The sequence below is a fragment of the Pogoniulus pusillus genome, chromosome 8 (genome assembly GCF_015220805.1).
Source record: "Pogoniulus pusillus isolate bPogPus1 chromosome 8, bPogPus1.pri, whole genome shotgun sequence".
Taxonomy (NCBI): Eukaryota; Metazoa; Chordata; class Aves; order Piciformes; family Lybiidae; genus Pogoniulus; species Pogoniulus pusillus.
In genome coordinates this window covers 7,423,259-7,438,057 of record NC_087271.1, presented here as the reverse complement: position 1 = coordinate 7,438,057, position 14,799 = coordinate 7,423,259, and the positions used below count along the sequence as shown (strand labels likewise).

The following is a 14,799-nucleotide window of genomic DNA, read 5'->3' as shown; positions in this document are numbered from 1 at the left end:
GTGGGCTTAGCTGTGAGGGTCCTGCTCATTCTGTATTTTATGCTGCAGAAGTTGCTGTCACCAGCATAACAAGTAGGCTACATAAAAAATGGTTTCTTCAAAGATGTTTTTAAACATTACTATCAATCCTAACTGCAGTGGAAATGCCTGTATGGGACCTGGGTACAGTTACGACAACCTCATTTTAATGACACTTCAGAGAGTTCCAAATTAGAATAGAGGAAACAGGAAGTGGGAATAACTGAAGCAAAGCCAAAAGAAAGGATAAATGGAAAAACATTTTAATACACACTTGCCTATTCCTAAAGCATTCATTCAATCGACACTTCCTGTGATTTTTAATAGCATGGCTCTGTCTGCTCTTTTACACTTGACTGTCAGGAAAGGAGCTCATGTTTTTGAAGGTGATGCTCCTAGCTGAAAGGATTTAGCTAGACAGCAGTTGCTGTATGCCAAGAGCCTCCTGCAGTGCTCTTAAGATGTAAAGAGAAGTAGTAAGTCTTTTGGATCATTCCCGTGTAAGGTAGTTTGTTGGATCATAGAAACGTAGAATCAGCCAGGTTGGAAGAGACCTCCAAGATCATCCAGTCCAACCTAGCACTCAGCCCTAGCCAGTCAACTAGACCATGGTACCAAGTGCCTCATCCAGGCTTTGCTTGAACACCTCCAGGGACGGTGACTCTACTTCTCATTACTTCTCCACAACCTTCTTGCATGCCTTCAACTTCGTTTGGTGGTGTCTTGAAGCCATTTTTTTTGGTGTGAAGTCAGATGGATACTGGTTTAATACATGGCAACTCCCATTCCTAATGCTGCATTTTCTTGCTCCCTTATCACTGGGTCTTCTTTCTTGCTTAGTTTCTGCTCCAAGGACTTACTGTTATGGTCACAGCCCTTGGGATGTAAGATGACCTTTATTTTTCCCTTCCTCACTATCACCCTTTCATCTACTTTTACTGTGGCTGTGTTTTTTCACTGCTCTATTACAAAACAGGAATACATTTGTATGGTGAGTGAAGTGTTCCATAGTGACACCAGCCTCCTGACTAAGGTGTATTACAGGTGACTCTCTCCTGTTTAGGATATGATAGCGCCCAGGCTTGAGACTTCAGTCTGAAACGCTTCAGTGATTTGAGTGTGTCCTTAGTTGGATATTTGTCAAAATATTAAGTAACACTGAAGTATTAAGAGGACTATGAAAAGAAAAATATAAACCAGCATCCATTAATTCTTGAAAAACGTTGCACTGTTGTGCAATCAAAAGATAAAGAACTGATAAAACACAAACCTCTGGTTTGATGATGGCTAGAAATGGTATGGAACATCCAGTGAGTTAGATTTTTGCGTGGTTTATCAGTGTACAAACCTGGGTATTGCCAATCCTTACCTGGGAAATTATTCACACTGCTGTAATGCTAAAGTCACTCCTTTTCAGTCATGATACCAGAAGATGGTTTGCCTATTCCCGTGTGAATACAGTCCTGCCTTGTGTACATAAGGTGTGACCTTTTAAGAGGTTATATTTCTCTTATGGCTTGCCTTTTCCACACTCTCTTGTATAGCTGTGCTGGAAATAAACACAAACCCTATTAAACACAAGAGTAACTATACAGTGTCATTTAAACAGGAGCACATTTAAATAGCTCTTCTATTAATGTATGCAAACCCCAGCCTTCTGGGGTATACAGCACTTGAAAGAACAGGACCTTAAGTGTGCTGAGAGATTACTCTGACTGACTCTTACCATATTCAGAAGTCTTTCTGAAATTAGCATATCTCTTGAGTCATCAGTTAAAAATATTTTCTATATTCTGCTTAGTGATTTGAGTTTTCATAGAATATTTATTTTGTGGAAAATGAATTTAGTTCTTACTAGGAACTTGGTCTTTAATCTTAACATTCCAGCCCTATGTGTTGTATTGATCTCTGTCAAAATATGATGTTGCTGAGTTTTGAAAGAAACTTTACAAATAAGAGCTAAGGCAAGAGAAAAAGTTTACCTGTAGACTTTGAATAAGCATCTGCTGGAAAAATGGAGTAGCTGTAAGAAAAATGAAATAATCATTAATCCAAAAAGTCAAACAGGAAAGGAACACTACATATTAAAAATCCTTTCAGACAATGCTAAAATAGGTGTGACTTGGAGAAGATCACATAGACTTTAGGTGTACAATAAACTGCTGATTAAATATACTAAGAATAAATGCAGCTGCAATACCATAACATTTACTAGATTCAGTCTTGTCTTTTAATTCCTTAGAGGACATCATGGGTAGCCTAACAAGAAAATCAGACCCATAAGGCTCACAATGAATCAAGTGAGCCTAATTTTAGTTTTGTATATGTGGAAATGAAAGACTTATGCTTGTGCAAGAGTTAAGAATATAGCCCAGCACAATTTTGCTGTCAGTTTGTTTACAGCAGGAAGGGAACAAAACAGATTTAGTACCAAAATTACTGCACAAACTACCTGATTTTTCCCTAGAATTCTAGACCCAGCTACTCATAAACTTATACTGTACTAGTATGGCATCCTGGCCTGGATCAGGAACAGTGTGGCCAGTAGGACAAGGGAGGTTATTCTTCCCTTGTACTCAACGCTGGTCAGGCCACACCTTGAGTGCTGTATCCAGTTCTCGGCTCCTCAATTCAAGAGAGATGTTGAGGTACTGGAACATGTCCAGAGAAGGGCAGTGAAGCTGGTGAGGGGCCTGGAACACAAACCCTATGAAGAGAGGCTGAGGGAGTTGGGGATATATAGCCTGGAGAAGAGGAGGCTCAGGGGTGACCTCATTGCTGTCTACAACTACCTGAAGGGAGGCTGTAGCCAGGTGGGGGTTGGTCTCTTCTGCAAGGCAACCAGCAACAGAACAAGGGGACACAAAGTTGTGCTGGGGGAGGTCTAGGCTGGATGTTAGGAGGAAGTTCTTCACAGAGAGAGTGATTTGCCATTAGAATGGGCTGCCCAGGGAGGTGGTGGAGTCGCCATCCCTGGAGGTGTTGAAGCAAAGCTTGGATGAGGCACTTAGTGCCATGGTCTAGTTGATTGGATAGAGCTGGGTGTTAGGTTGGACTGGATGATCTTGGAGGTCTCTTCCAACCTGGTTGATTCTATGATTTTATGATTCACAGGAGCAGGATTTTGAAGGTCATTTCTATGGGTCCAGTCCTGAAGAAGGCACCACCTTCTTCACTCTGTGATACTGAGAAGCAAATTTGATTTTCCTCTTTCCTTATCTTCGCATTCACTTTGACAGGGAAGAAACACTGCATTGTAAGCAAAATTTGCAGTTGGGACTAAAAAGAAATCCTTTTCTTATTGTCAGTTTAAAGAAAAACCACCCCAAAAAGAACTTATAGGAAAACACATTTATAATTCATCAGAAATAATGCTGACTGCAAAATACCAACTTATTTTCATGCAGTTTGCAGAGACAAATGTGGGGTAAAGGAGACACAATAGGAGTATTATATGTTGCATTAGGCACATTATAGAATCATAGAATCAACCAGGTTGGAAGAGACCTCCAATACCATCCAGTCCAACCTAGCACCCAGCCCTAGCCAGTCAACTAGACCATGGCACTAAGTGCCTCATCCAGGCTTTGCTTCAACACCTCATGTATACACATGCAAAGTATATATGTGCACAGACAAAGTTTGTTAGAGCAGCCTTTGTGTCTGATGTTTGAAGAACTGAGATTTGCCATTTACCTTCTCCTTAATGCTGGGGGAGGGAATAAATAAAGTTCAAAGTTCCATAAAAGAAGAGAGAAGATCCTGCCCTTCAGTAGGATCACCATCTGCTGCTTGCTCATGCTCTCTTCAGTAATCTGAGGCTCTTGGGCTCAGGCGCCTTGTGTTACAGTCCTGCCAGGGAACATGATGAGTGTGAACTCATGTGCAAGGCTACGTTTAGAGTATTTTGCCTCAGTGAAAGATTAGCATTGAAAGTGGGAAATGGCTGGTCACTGCTGCTCTGATCCCCTCTTTCACAATCATCTTACGCTGAGCTGTGAGAGTGGAGAAGCTGTTGCAAAGCCATCTCTCTCCCTGCGTATGTTCGCTAAACAGAGAACCTTATGTGCCATTCCGGGTATAAGTACCACATGTTCACTGCTTCACATTTTGGAAGAGAACAGCATGGGCATTTTCAGTGTTGCTTTGTGCTCTAAATTCCTTATCTGTGTCCTTAAAAGAAAAAAGTGTCTGGATACTCCAGATCCTAATGGTCCCATGAGAAGGGAGTTAATGAAGCACTGTATCATAGAATCATAGACTCATAGAATCAACCAGGTTGGAAGAGACCTCCAAGATCATCCAGTCCAACCTAGCACTCAGCCCTGTCCAGTCAACTAGACAATGGCACAAAGTGCCTCATCCACTCTTTTCTTGAACAACTCTTTGGACAACTCCACCACCTCCCTGGGCAGCCCATTTCAATGGCAAATCACTCTCTCTGTGTAGCACTTCCTCCTAACATGCTTCTCTCTTCCTCTCTCAGTTCTCTGCTGTTGAATAAAGGGTGAGCATATTTGTATTTCTTTCAGCATGGTACCAACCAGTTATTTTCCATTATCTGGACACTGATTCACACAAGAATGATGGAAAACTGATATCCTGAACAGATGAATTCCTTGTTGAAATAGTCAGAGCGATAGATTGATAAGTTGCTGAAGGAAGAGGTATACACACACACACAGAGGCACACACCAAGTGTAACTGCCTCCTTACATGCTGTAAAGGAGCAGGAAAAGGCACACACTGAAGTATTTCTGTATTTCCTTTCATTTTAAAAATGACACAAAAAGGAAAATGCTACTCAATTTCAGACAGATTTTGCACTCGGTTCACACTAGAGCTAGACAGCAATAGGACATTCACCTAAGATCCTTCCCTGCCTTTACCTACAGATTTTATAACACACAGGTTTCGAGTGAAAAGCTGGAACAATCATAGTTAATATTAAATCATATTTTCTTGACCTTTGTAGCATTTTATTACTTGGTTTATACATAGTGATCATGTTTTATTAGGGCATTCACTGGTTCTGAAAGTTATGATGGGCATTTACTTTTAAAACCCTGCTGGCTCCTAAGTGCCGGTTTTTGACAGCAACCTTGCACAGGATGTTTCCCACTGTTAGCAGCAACCCATCTGGAGGGTCCAAATCCTTCTCTACCTGTGTAGCTGTTTGAAAACCACGCATGCATTCAGGAGTGAAAATTAATCTCCAGAGTGCACTTGTCTTACAAAACTTTGATTTGGAGCCATTTGCTTCACTACAGCATAAGAAAATGGAGTAACAACTCGAGCTCTGTGTCTGTAATGACTTGTCTGTGATCTCCTAACTGCACTGGAAGGAAAGTTCAGCCATCCCTTGAACCTGTACGCTTCAGGCTGAACAAATCAGACAGATGTTTAATCACTTCATATTCGCTAGGAAATGGCTATTCAATGGCCGTAGAATTTAAAAGTGGCACTCTGAGATGAATGCTTCATCTTATTTCTGTATTGGCATCCCCTCTTAGAAGCGTAAGTAAAAACAACTCAGCTGAATCCAGCATGGTTTTGTCACATAAATTTCAATCCTCTCTTTTTTTTTTTAATCATTAGATTCCCTTTTAAATTTTTAGTAGCAGAAAAGCCTAAAGCTATAGCGCGAGTCGGTGCAGATGAAAAGAGATGAAAGAGGATTCTCCAACTTCTCAGAAAGAGAGGGGTAGACTGGGTAAAAGGTGAGTGCATTGTTTAACAGAATCTGCAGCAGCAATAATAAAGAAAATATTTAACTTAGAGCAACACAAAAAAAACAAACCACCTTGACCCCAAAACTTTTAACAGGTAATTCATCAAGTGGCAGGCTGAAAACACCTCTTCAGAAGCAAAACTGTAATAAATCTGCAGTTGTTGGTTACAGTATGCTAAGTATTGTGAAACCCTTTCCTAAAAGAAAGACACAGTGTGGTTTTGATAAGATTAAGATGCATTTCAGCAGAGCATACACATTATTCTTCATTGTACTGTTTGACAATTTCAGTGTTCTTCAGAGAAAACAAAAGCTTCTAATGATTAACGTTTTGTGCTGTGGGAAGCATACACTCTGCAACAATACTACTCTTGTGTCATACAGGCCTTCCTCATCTATAACATCAGCACAAATAGTTTTTCAGATGAGTAACCAGCATTTCTGAGATAAGTCCTTCCTTTAACTGCAATTGATACTGACTGATTGTGTATTGCAGTGTCAACAGCAGCCTCAGTGAGCCTGATAAAGTCCCACTGAGTCCCATATAAAAAGCACTGTTCACACCCAACTGTGAGTTTGGGGGTTAGCAGACAAATATGACACCACCAACCCCAGACCATCTTTTTGTCCCATTGAGAGGTAGTATGTTACCACAGCGCTTGAGATCAGACCTTTGCACTTCAAACTGAGTCTGTTTCCTCCACTCTTAGAAATCCTACACAGCCTGTGTGACATTGGTAAGACACATTATGCAAACTAACAGCTGCATCAAAGTGGCAATCAGCAATAGAACGAGGGCACACAGTCTCAACTTGTGCTGGGGAAAGTATAGGCTGGATGTTAGGAGGAAGTGCTACACAGAGAGAGTGATTTGCCCTTGGAATGGGCTACCCAGGGAGGTGGTGGAGTTGCTGTCCCTGGAGGTGTTCAAGCGAAAACTAAATGAGGCACTTAGTGCCATGGTATAGTTGACTGGACAGGGCTGGGTACTAGGTTGGACTGGATGGTCTTGGAGGTCTCTTCCAACCTGGTTGATTCTGTGATTCTATGGACTCTCATGTATGCCTGTTTTCTAATCCTTGCTAGCAGAGAACTCAAGAAAGTGAACTAAAGTCACCCTATAATTCCTGATGGTAATAGAGGAACTTGGGCATGCTGCCAGGGAATTCTCTGTGCAAACCTATATTCAGATATTGAACAGTATTAAGTTCACTCTGCAGATTAGCAGTACAGAATCACAGAGTTAACCAGGTTGGAAGAGACCTCTAGGATCATCGAGTCAAACTATTACTTAACCGTTCTAATTAACTAAACCACAGCACTAAGCACCTCATCCAGTCTTTGCTTCAACACCTCCAGGGATGGCAACTTCACCACCTCCTTAGGCAGCCCATTCCAATGCCAATCACTCTCTCTGCCAACAACTTCCTCCTAACATCCAGCCTAGACCTCCCCTGGCACAACTTGAGACTGTGTCCCCTTGTTCTGTTGCTGGTTGCCTGGCAGAAGAGACCAACCCCCACCTGGCTACAACCTACTTTCAGGTAGTTGTAGACAGCAATGAGGTCTGCCCTGAGCCTCCTCTTCTCCAGGCTGCACACCCCCAGCACCCTCAGCCTCTCCTCATAGGGTTTGTGTTCCAGGCCTCTCACCAGCTTTGCCACCCTTCTCTGGACACATTCCAGTATCTCAGCATCTCTCTTGAATTGAGGAGCCCAGAACTGGACACAGTACTCAAGGCGTGGCCTAACCAGTGCTGAGTACAGGGCCAGAATGACCTCCCTGGTCCTGCTGGTCACACTATTCCTGATACAGGCCAGGATGCCACTGGCTCTCTTGGCTACCTGGGCACACTGCTGGCTCATGTTCAGTCAGCTGTCAAGCAGCACCCCCAGGTCCCTCTCTGCCTGGCTGCTCTCCAGCCACTCTGTCCCCAGCCTGTAGCACTGCTTGGGGTTGTTGTGGCCAAAGTGCAGAATATGGCACTCAGCCTTGTCCAAACTCATGGTGTTGAACTGGGCCCATCTATGCAGCCTGTCCAGGTCCCTCTGCAGAGCTCTCCTACCATCTAACAGATTGACACATGCTCCCAACTTGGTGTCATCTGCAAACTTACTGCTGCTGGACACAAACCCCTCATCCAGATCATCAGTGAATATATTAAACAGGACTGGGCCTAGCACTGATCCCTGGGGGACACCACTAGTGGCTGGCTGCCAACTGGTTGTGGCTCCATTCACCACCACTCTCTGGGCCTGGCTCCCCAGCCAGTTCCTAACCTGGCACAGAGAATGTACCTTGTACATCTTTCCTTTCACAGTAAACACCAAGAAGTGCCATGGTCCCACCAGCTGCCTTGGTTCTGTTAAACCTCCAGGGGAAAAGAAAAGGTCAATGGGCTTGGTGGAGGAGGCATGTCTCTTAAGTCCTTCTCTTTTCACAGATCTGGTTTTGTGAAAGTTTTAAATGTGGAACACTACTTTGTACTGGAATTGAATAATAAGCTAACATAGGGAGCACTGTGATCCTCCCATACTCGGAGCGTAGACTCTCCTGCTGCACTGTGACCCACCTTCACCCACTCTCCTCCCGACCCAGCTGTGCAGAGGTTCTGCTCTGGTGCTTTATGGTGAAGAGCTGGAATGGCCAATGGCTGAGACAAGAAGGGGAGCGTGCAGGCAGCAGCTAGCCCTTCCTGAGTGCTGTGGCAAGGAGCCTGTGCAAGTAAAGATTCCCTTCTAGGGAGGGGGAGAAGGAGAGAGAAAGCACCAAGGGTTTCTTTCATAGAGGTCACAATACTGAAATATTGTTAATGAATACTGATACTGTGCACATTTCTACCATCAGGTCACTAGAGATACATTTCCAGGTCAACACAGGAAGGGCAAAGTCTTAAAACCTTATCAGAATATCGTGCATTATATCCTGCCATGCATCTGTACACAAAATACCTGTCCGTGAATACTGCACAGACAAACTGACTGTGCAGTATCTCGTTTCCTATCTCTTACCTGTTTACCCATCAGGATTTCAGATGCTGGAGGACCTTTTTTGACACCTTAGTTTATTCTGAATGTGCTATAATAGTCCAAACAGCATGAGGTACAAGGTTACAGATGACTCCAAATTCCAACATGCTTCCTTGTTCTTGCTGTAAGCAAAGGTAGACAGGATTATGGTCTAGGAAGTGGGATTTACCTATTGCTGTGTGATAGTGCTAGAAGAAATCTACTCCTTATTCCACCATTGTATTCCTACTGTTTGAGAAAGTAGACAATGTCCATACCCATTTTCATCTCTGGGGACTCCTCCTGCCTATGCTGGCCACAACCACCATTTGTTGCTTCTCTGCCACAAAGTAAAAGCTGCTTCTCTGGCCCAGCAGCATCACACACTGTCACACAAACCCTTTGACTCTGCCCAGTCTCATTATCCTCACCTTCAAGAATTTACCTGATGTCCAACTTCTCACTGTCTCCCTATTCCTAACCTTTAAAGTCTCTTCTTTTGCTTCCCTTGCCACCTTTTCACAAGTGTGATCCTTTCATACTCCTAACATTATTAGTCTTTCATGCCAGCCTGCATGCTGGAAGTGATACCTGTTTCTTTTGAGTCATGAGCCCTCCCTTAGCTTCCTCCACATCTTTTCCTTTAAAGCTGTATCTTCAGCAAAAAAAATCCATTTATGCTACACTCACTAGTGTGCCTTCATTTGAATACCAGTGGCTGAAGAGGACCTAAATTTAACCATGTAGACACAACACTTTGCTTGAGGCTATGTAGCTGTCAAATAGGTACCTCATTTGACAACTTGCTTAAGAAATGGGTTACGTTATCCTTGAGTCAGTGTTCTGTTATGGCAAGGAGCAGCTGCAGATTTAGGGATTGTTCTTGCAGCAGCCAGATGTTTGCCATATGATGCTCAATTTTTATGTGTGAGCATTTTCTGTTGAGATACTGGAACGTGTCCAGAGAGGGCAACAAAGATGGTGAGAGGCCTGGAACCAGCCCTGTGAGGAGAGGCTTAGAGAGATGGGGGTGTTAAGCCTGTAGAAGAGGAGGTTCAGGGGTGACCTCAGTGCTGTCTACAACTACCTGAAGGGAGGCTGTAGCCAGGTGTGGGTTGGTCTCTTCTACCAGGCAACCAGCAACAGAACAAGGGGACACAGTCTCAAGTTGTGTCAGTGGAGATAGAGGCTGGATGTTAGGAGGAAGTTCTTTACAGAGAGAGTGATTTGCCATTGGAATGGGCTGCCCAGGGATGTGGTGGAGTCACTGTCCCTGGAAGTGTTCAAGTAAAGACTGGATGAAGCACTTAGTGCCATGGTCTAGTTGACTGGATAGGGCTGGGTGCTAGGTTGGCCTGGATGATCTTGGAGGTCTCTTCCTACCTGGTTGATTCTATGATTCCAGTAGCTGGGACAAAGGGCAATTTTTTTCTTCTTGTTGTTAAAACATTGATAATAAAGGTCTCCACAAACTGAAAACCCTCAAAGTGTAGACAGTAGTACAAGTTTATGAGATTGTTTCTAATTCATTATCTAATGTGATGGAAAGAGCTTTTGATTGTGGAAAGTCCCAAATGGGAGCTGTGTTATCTTGGTTACATACCCTTATGTTTTCACCAGCTCACCCTGTAATGACAGACTAGAACGCTCTGCCTTGGGGTCACACAGGGTGCTTTTCCTGCAGAGGGTCTTCCTTTCCAGAACTCACTCTTCACTTTGGCCACCAAAACTTAAGTCTGTTTGCCTACAGGGTCAGTTTAAGGCACATGCTTGTGTTGGTGAAAGGCTGTTTATTTCGTTCTGCCAGTTAATATGCTTTTGCAACCCACTTGGTGTGTCACAGAAACACAAAGGTGTTTGTGTTCTGACTGAACACATCATAAACTTCATTCTAACATAAGAAGTGATGTGTTAACTCTTTTTGTCCAGTGTGATCAGTGTTGTTTTTCTATTGTTCACTTCATAAATAATTAGCAGAGATAAAGTATGTCTACATGGCTGGAATTGATCACCTGCCCTATGTTTTAGTAATTCCCAACCCTCTTAAAGTCATCTCTCTTTCCTCCTGGTGCAAGCTTGGAAGTGTTCTGCTACTCTACCAGCTGGATCCAATGGAAGGCAATCCTGTATTTCGATGCCTGTTGTGCTTTTTATGTTGTCCATTTTATAGACTTTCACTTGTTAAATTGCAGTGAATACGGAGGAGCAGGTTTTGTGAACTGCTAGCAGATGTTCACTGTTGCTAGTTTCATGGCTCTTGTAGAACAGCAGGAAGAGACTATGTGCAAAACGGTTTTGTCTGTGTGATTTTGCCATCTCATACTGTTCTCACAGCACTGGCTGGGTAATGATATGATAAAACTTGGGAGGTAAGCTTTGATTGCAAACTAGCTGCTGTTGGGGTCTTCAGAAAGCCAAACCTGTACAGAGAAGTTTGTTTTCAAAAGCCTGTGGCTGAGACAGATGGATGAGCTGGAAATCTGTCATTTATAATAGAATCAAATGCTTGACCTCTTACTCAGGTATGAGTTGTTATGACATGGATGGTGAGTATTTAAACTGTCTCATAGTTTGTGTTGTTCAGATGTAAGCTGTGGTAGCTTTATGTGAAATGCTAATTTACCATGCTCAATTACCACGTTAGCATGACTTATTTAATTTCTCTAACACCTTGTTGTACAAAGGAGATCACTAAACAGTTTCACATTAAAAAAAGCCAAGAGGACCAGAAGCTGTACATTTCAAACTTTCTCTTCAAATAATGCCTCTTTCTAAGCCTGGCCCAAGTTTTGATAGAGAGTTTATCGATGCGATGCTTTGCTATCCTCTTGAGCTAACAAGTCACTTGGTTGAAATGGTTTTGTAGCCAAGTACATGTTTTGGGCAGAGGAAAAGATGTTTAATACAAAATCAGCCTCACTCTGTGATCTGTAAAGAATGGAATTACCAGGGGCACAGGCAGCAGAGGGACAGAGCATGGCAGAGTTGGTGAAAGCACTAGCTTTACTTTGGCTCAGTAATACACTCTGCTTCTATGAAGGCAGACTGAGAGAGTTGGGGCTGTTCAGTCTGGAGAAGACAAGACTCTGAGGAGACCTTATTGTGGCCTTCCAGTATCTGAAGGGGGTTACAAAAAAGCTGATGAGGGACTTTCTAGGGAGTCAGGTAGTGATAGGACTAGGGGGAACGGAGCAAAACTAGACATGGATAGATTCAGATTAGGTATTAGGAAGAAGTGGTGAGACACTGGAACAGGTTGCCCAGGGAGGTGGTGGAAGCCCCATTCCTGGATGATTTTAAGGCCAGGCTGGATGTGGCACTGAGCAACCTGATCTAGTGAGGTGTCCCTGCCCCTAGGCTGTGCAGGAGAGCATGATCTGCTGTATGAGTTCTCCTGCCCTTTTCTCACTACCGGCTATTTCAATCTGCTTCTTAATTCACTTGCACAGCCCAGTTTCAGACAGGTACCTACGGGGAGGAGACTGGGACAAGAACAAATGGGACAAGATTGTGAGTGGAGGGAAGAGAAGTTAAAATGAATGCAAACTAACAGAGACTTTGATGTTTAAGGTATTAAAGTCTAAGCTATATGGCAAGTGACTTGAAAGAGTAAGACAATACCAGTAGCTTTCACAGACGACACTAAACAATAATTAGCAACAAAAGTTAGATCCTTCTCTATCACACAGCCCTAAAACAAGCTTGAAAGAATAAAGTTCAGAAATTCATTAGGTCATAGCTGATAAAATTTGAAAACATCTATTGCATTATCTAATTCAGCTCATGCAAGACTGCTCCTTGTAATGCAATCTGGAATCTACTTCTAAAGTGATTGTAATTGGAACTCGTGAAAGACAATTTTAGGTGTTCCCTGTCTCAGAAATTCTAGGCTTAACTGTTCTCTTTGGTAATTTCTTTTGTACTTTTGATTTATAGGACTTTTAATGATGCAATTATTGAAACGTTCTTAGCAGGTTCTTAGCATCCTTTTAACTATGTAAATGCTGTTACTACATCCACACCAGATAATTTAGTTGTAGCAAGGCTAATGCACACTACTGTAACAGTTTTAGGACACATGTCTAGGTCAAAGACTGTTCAATTTTAGGAAAAATTGGTAATTTAAGTAAAAACAGGTCCAGAGGATATTGATGCCTTCTGAATTAAATTCATAGTCTTTTTTTCTTTTCTCCCCTTTCTATGGAAGTGTTCATTGGTTTTGAGTCTTTAAAGTGAATAAATCTGAATGCAGTCCAGTTGCAATAGGAGACAGCTTAGTGATAGACTTTGTTTGTCTTATAATGTGCACATTCCAAATAATACTGCACAAAACCTCAGTGTAGGCTGCCTGTGCTGGGTGCCAAGTATGTCCTTTCTGTTGCCAAGTAAGAGCAGCGATAGGGCTCACTGCTCACTGCTGCCTTGTGCACATCCTAGAACTGTTGAGCTTCTACATATGAAGTGTTCTTTTATAGCATCACAACTGTTCTGAGAGGGGCTATTTACCTCACTTCATAGGATCATAGGATGTTAGGGGTTGGAAGGGACCCAAAGAGATCATCCAGTCCAACCCCCCTACCAGAGAAGGACAATACTATCTAACACAGATCAGAGAACACATCCAGACAGGCCTTGAAAGTCTCCAGGGAAGGAGACTCCACAACCTCGCTGGGGAGCCTGTTCCAGTGCTCTGTAAAGAAGTTACAGTAAAGAAGTTCCCCCTTGTGTTGAGGCAGAACCTCTTGTACTGTAACTTACACCCATTGCTCCTTGTCCTGTCACAGGGAGCAAGTGAGCAGAGCCTGTGTCCGTCCCCGCCCCCCCCCCCCCCCCCCCCCCCCCCCCCCCCCCGCTCCTGGCAGCCTTCAGATACTTATAAACATTTATCAAATCCCCTCTAAGCCTTCTCTTCTCCAGACTAAACAGCCCCAGGTCCCTCAGCCTCTCCTCATAAGCCATGCCCTCCAGTCCCCTACTCATCCTCTTAAGTCCTCTGCTGGACCCTCTCCAGCAGATCCCTGTCCCTGTTAAACAGGGGAGCCCAAAACTGAAGGCAGCGTTCAAGATGAGGTCTCAGCAGGGCAGAGTAGAGGGGGAGGAGAACCTCCCTTGATCTGTTGGACACACTCTTCCTAATACACCCCAGGATCCCATTGGCCTTCTTGGCCACAAGGGCACATTGCTGTGCCATGGTTAACTTTTTAGCCACCAGGACCCCCAGGTCCCTCTCCACAGGGCTGCTTTCCAGCAGATCACCTCCCAGCCTGTACTGGTGGAGTTTGTTATTCCTCCCCAGATGCAAGACTCTGCACTTGTCCTTACTGAACTTCATCTGGTTCCTCTGTGCCAGAACTATCATCTGGTTCCACTTGTCACATTTCTCTTTGCCTGGGGCTTGTTGTCTTGATTCTGCAGATTTCTTGGTATTTACAGAAGCTGAGGCTGTAGAATGTGGAACATGGGGAGGTTTACTTAGCATTATTTTTGCTATTCTTGTTTTGGGTAAAAATAATGCCCTGTTTCCATTTATATAAATACATATAATATATATAAATATATATTAAACATCTATATAATGTTCTATATAATATTATATACATTGTATATAATATGTGATAAATATTATCTATGAAATATTACTTTCCATAACAGTGCCATTTTTCTGCTTTCTTAGGATATAATCAGATGTAAATAGTCTGTACATTTTGTGAATAAAAGTTTCAGCAGTGCCCTGCTTATTAGCTAAGGATAGAAATTTTGTGGGTGGATAATTTTTGGTACCATTCCGTTCTCATAACTCTATCACCAGATGCTTAAAGGAGGACTGACTCCGCAGCGTGATGAAAGACTTACTCCTAGAGTGATGCCACCAACGTTTGTGTTTGCTTTACAGGTTGATGACCAAATGAAGTTGCTTCAGAACTGCTGGAGTGAACTCTTAATTCTAGATCACATTTACCGGCAAGTGGTACACGGGAAAGAAGGCTCCATCCTGCTGGTTACTGGGCAACAAGTGAGTATTGTGGGCTCAGAGAAGGACTG

The 14,799-nt window shown here is 43.1% G+C and overlaps 1 protein-coding gene across 1 annotated transcript in view; it reads left to right on the top strand.

The window, feature by feature from the left end:
- Positions 1-14,799, top strand: part of NR5A2 (nuclear receptor subfamily 5 group A member 2) — a 95,009-nt gene that overhangs the window by 38,535 nt on the left and 41,675 nt on the right. The window contains exon 5 of the mRNA XM_064148276.1: positions 14,651-14,770. Coding sequence (XP_064004346.1) covers positions 14,651-14,770 — 120 coding nt within the window. The remainder of the gene's footprint in view (positions 1-14,650; positions 14,771-14,799) is intronic.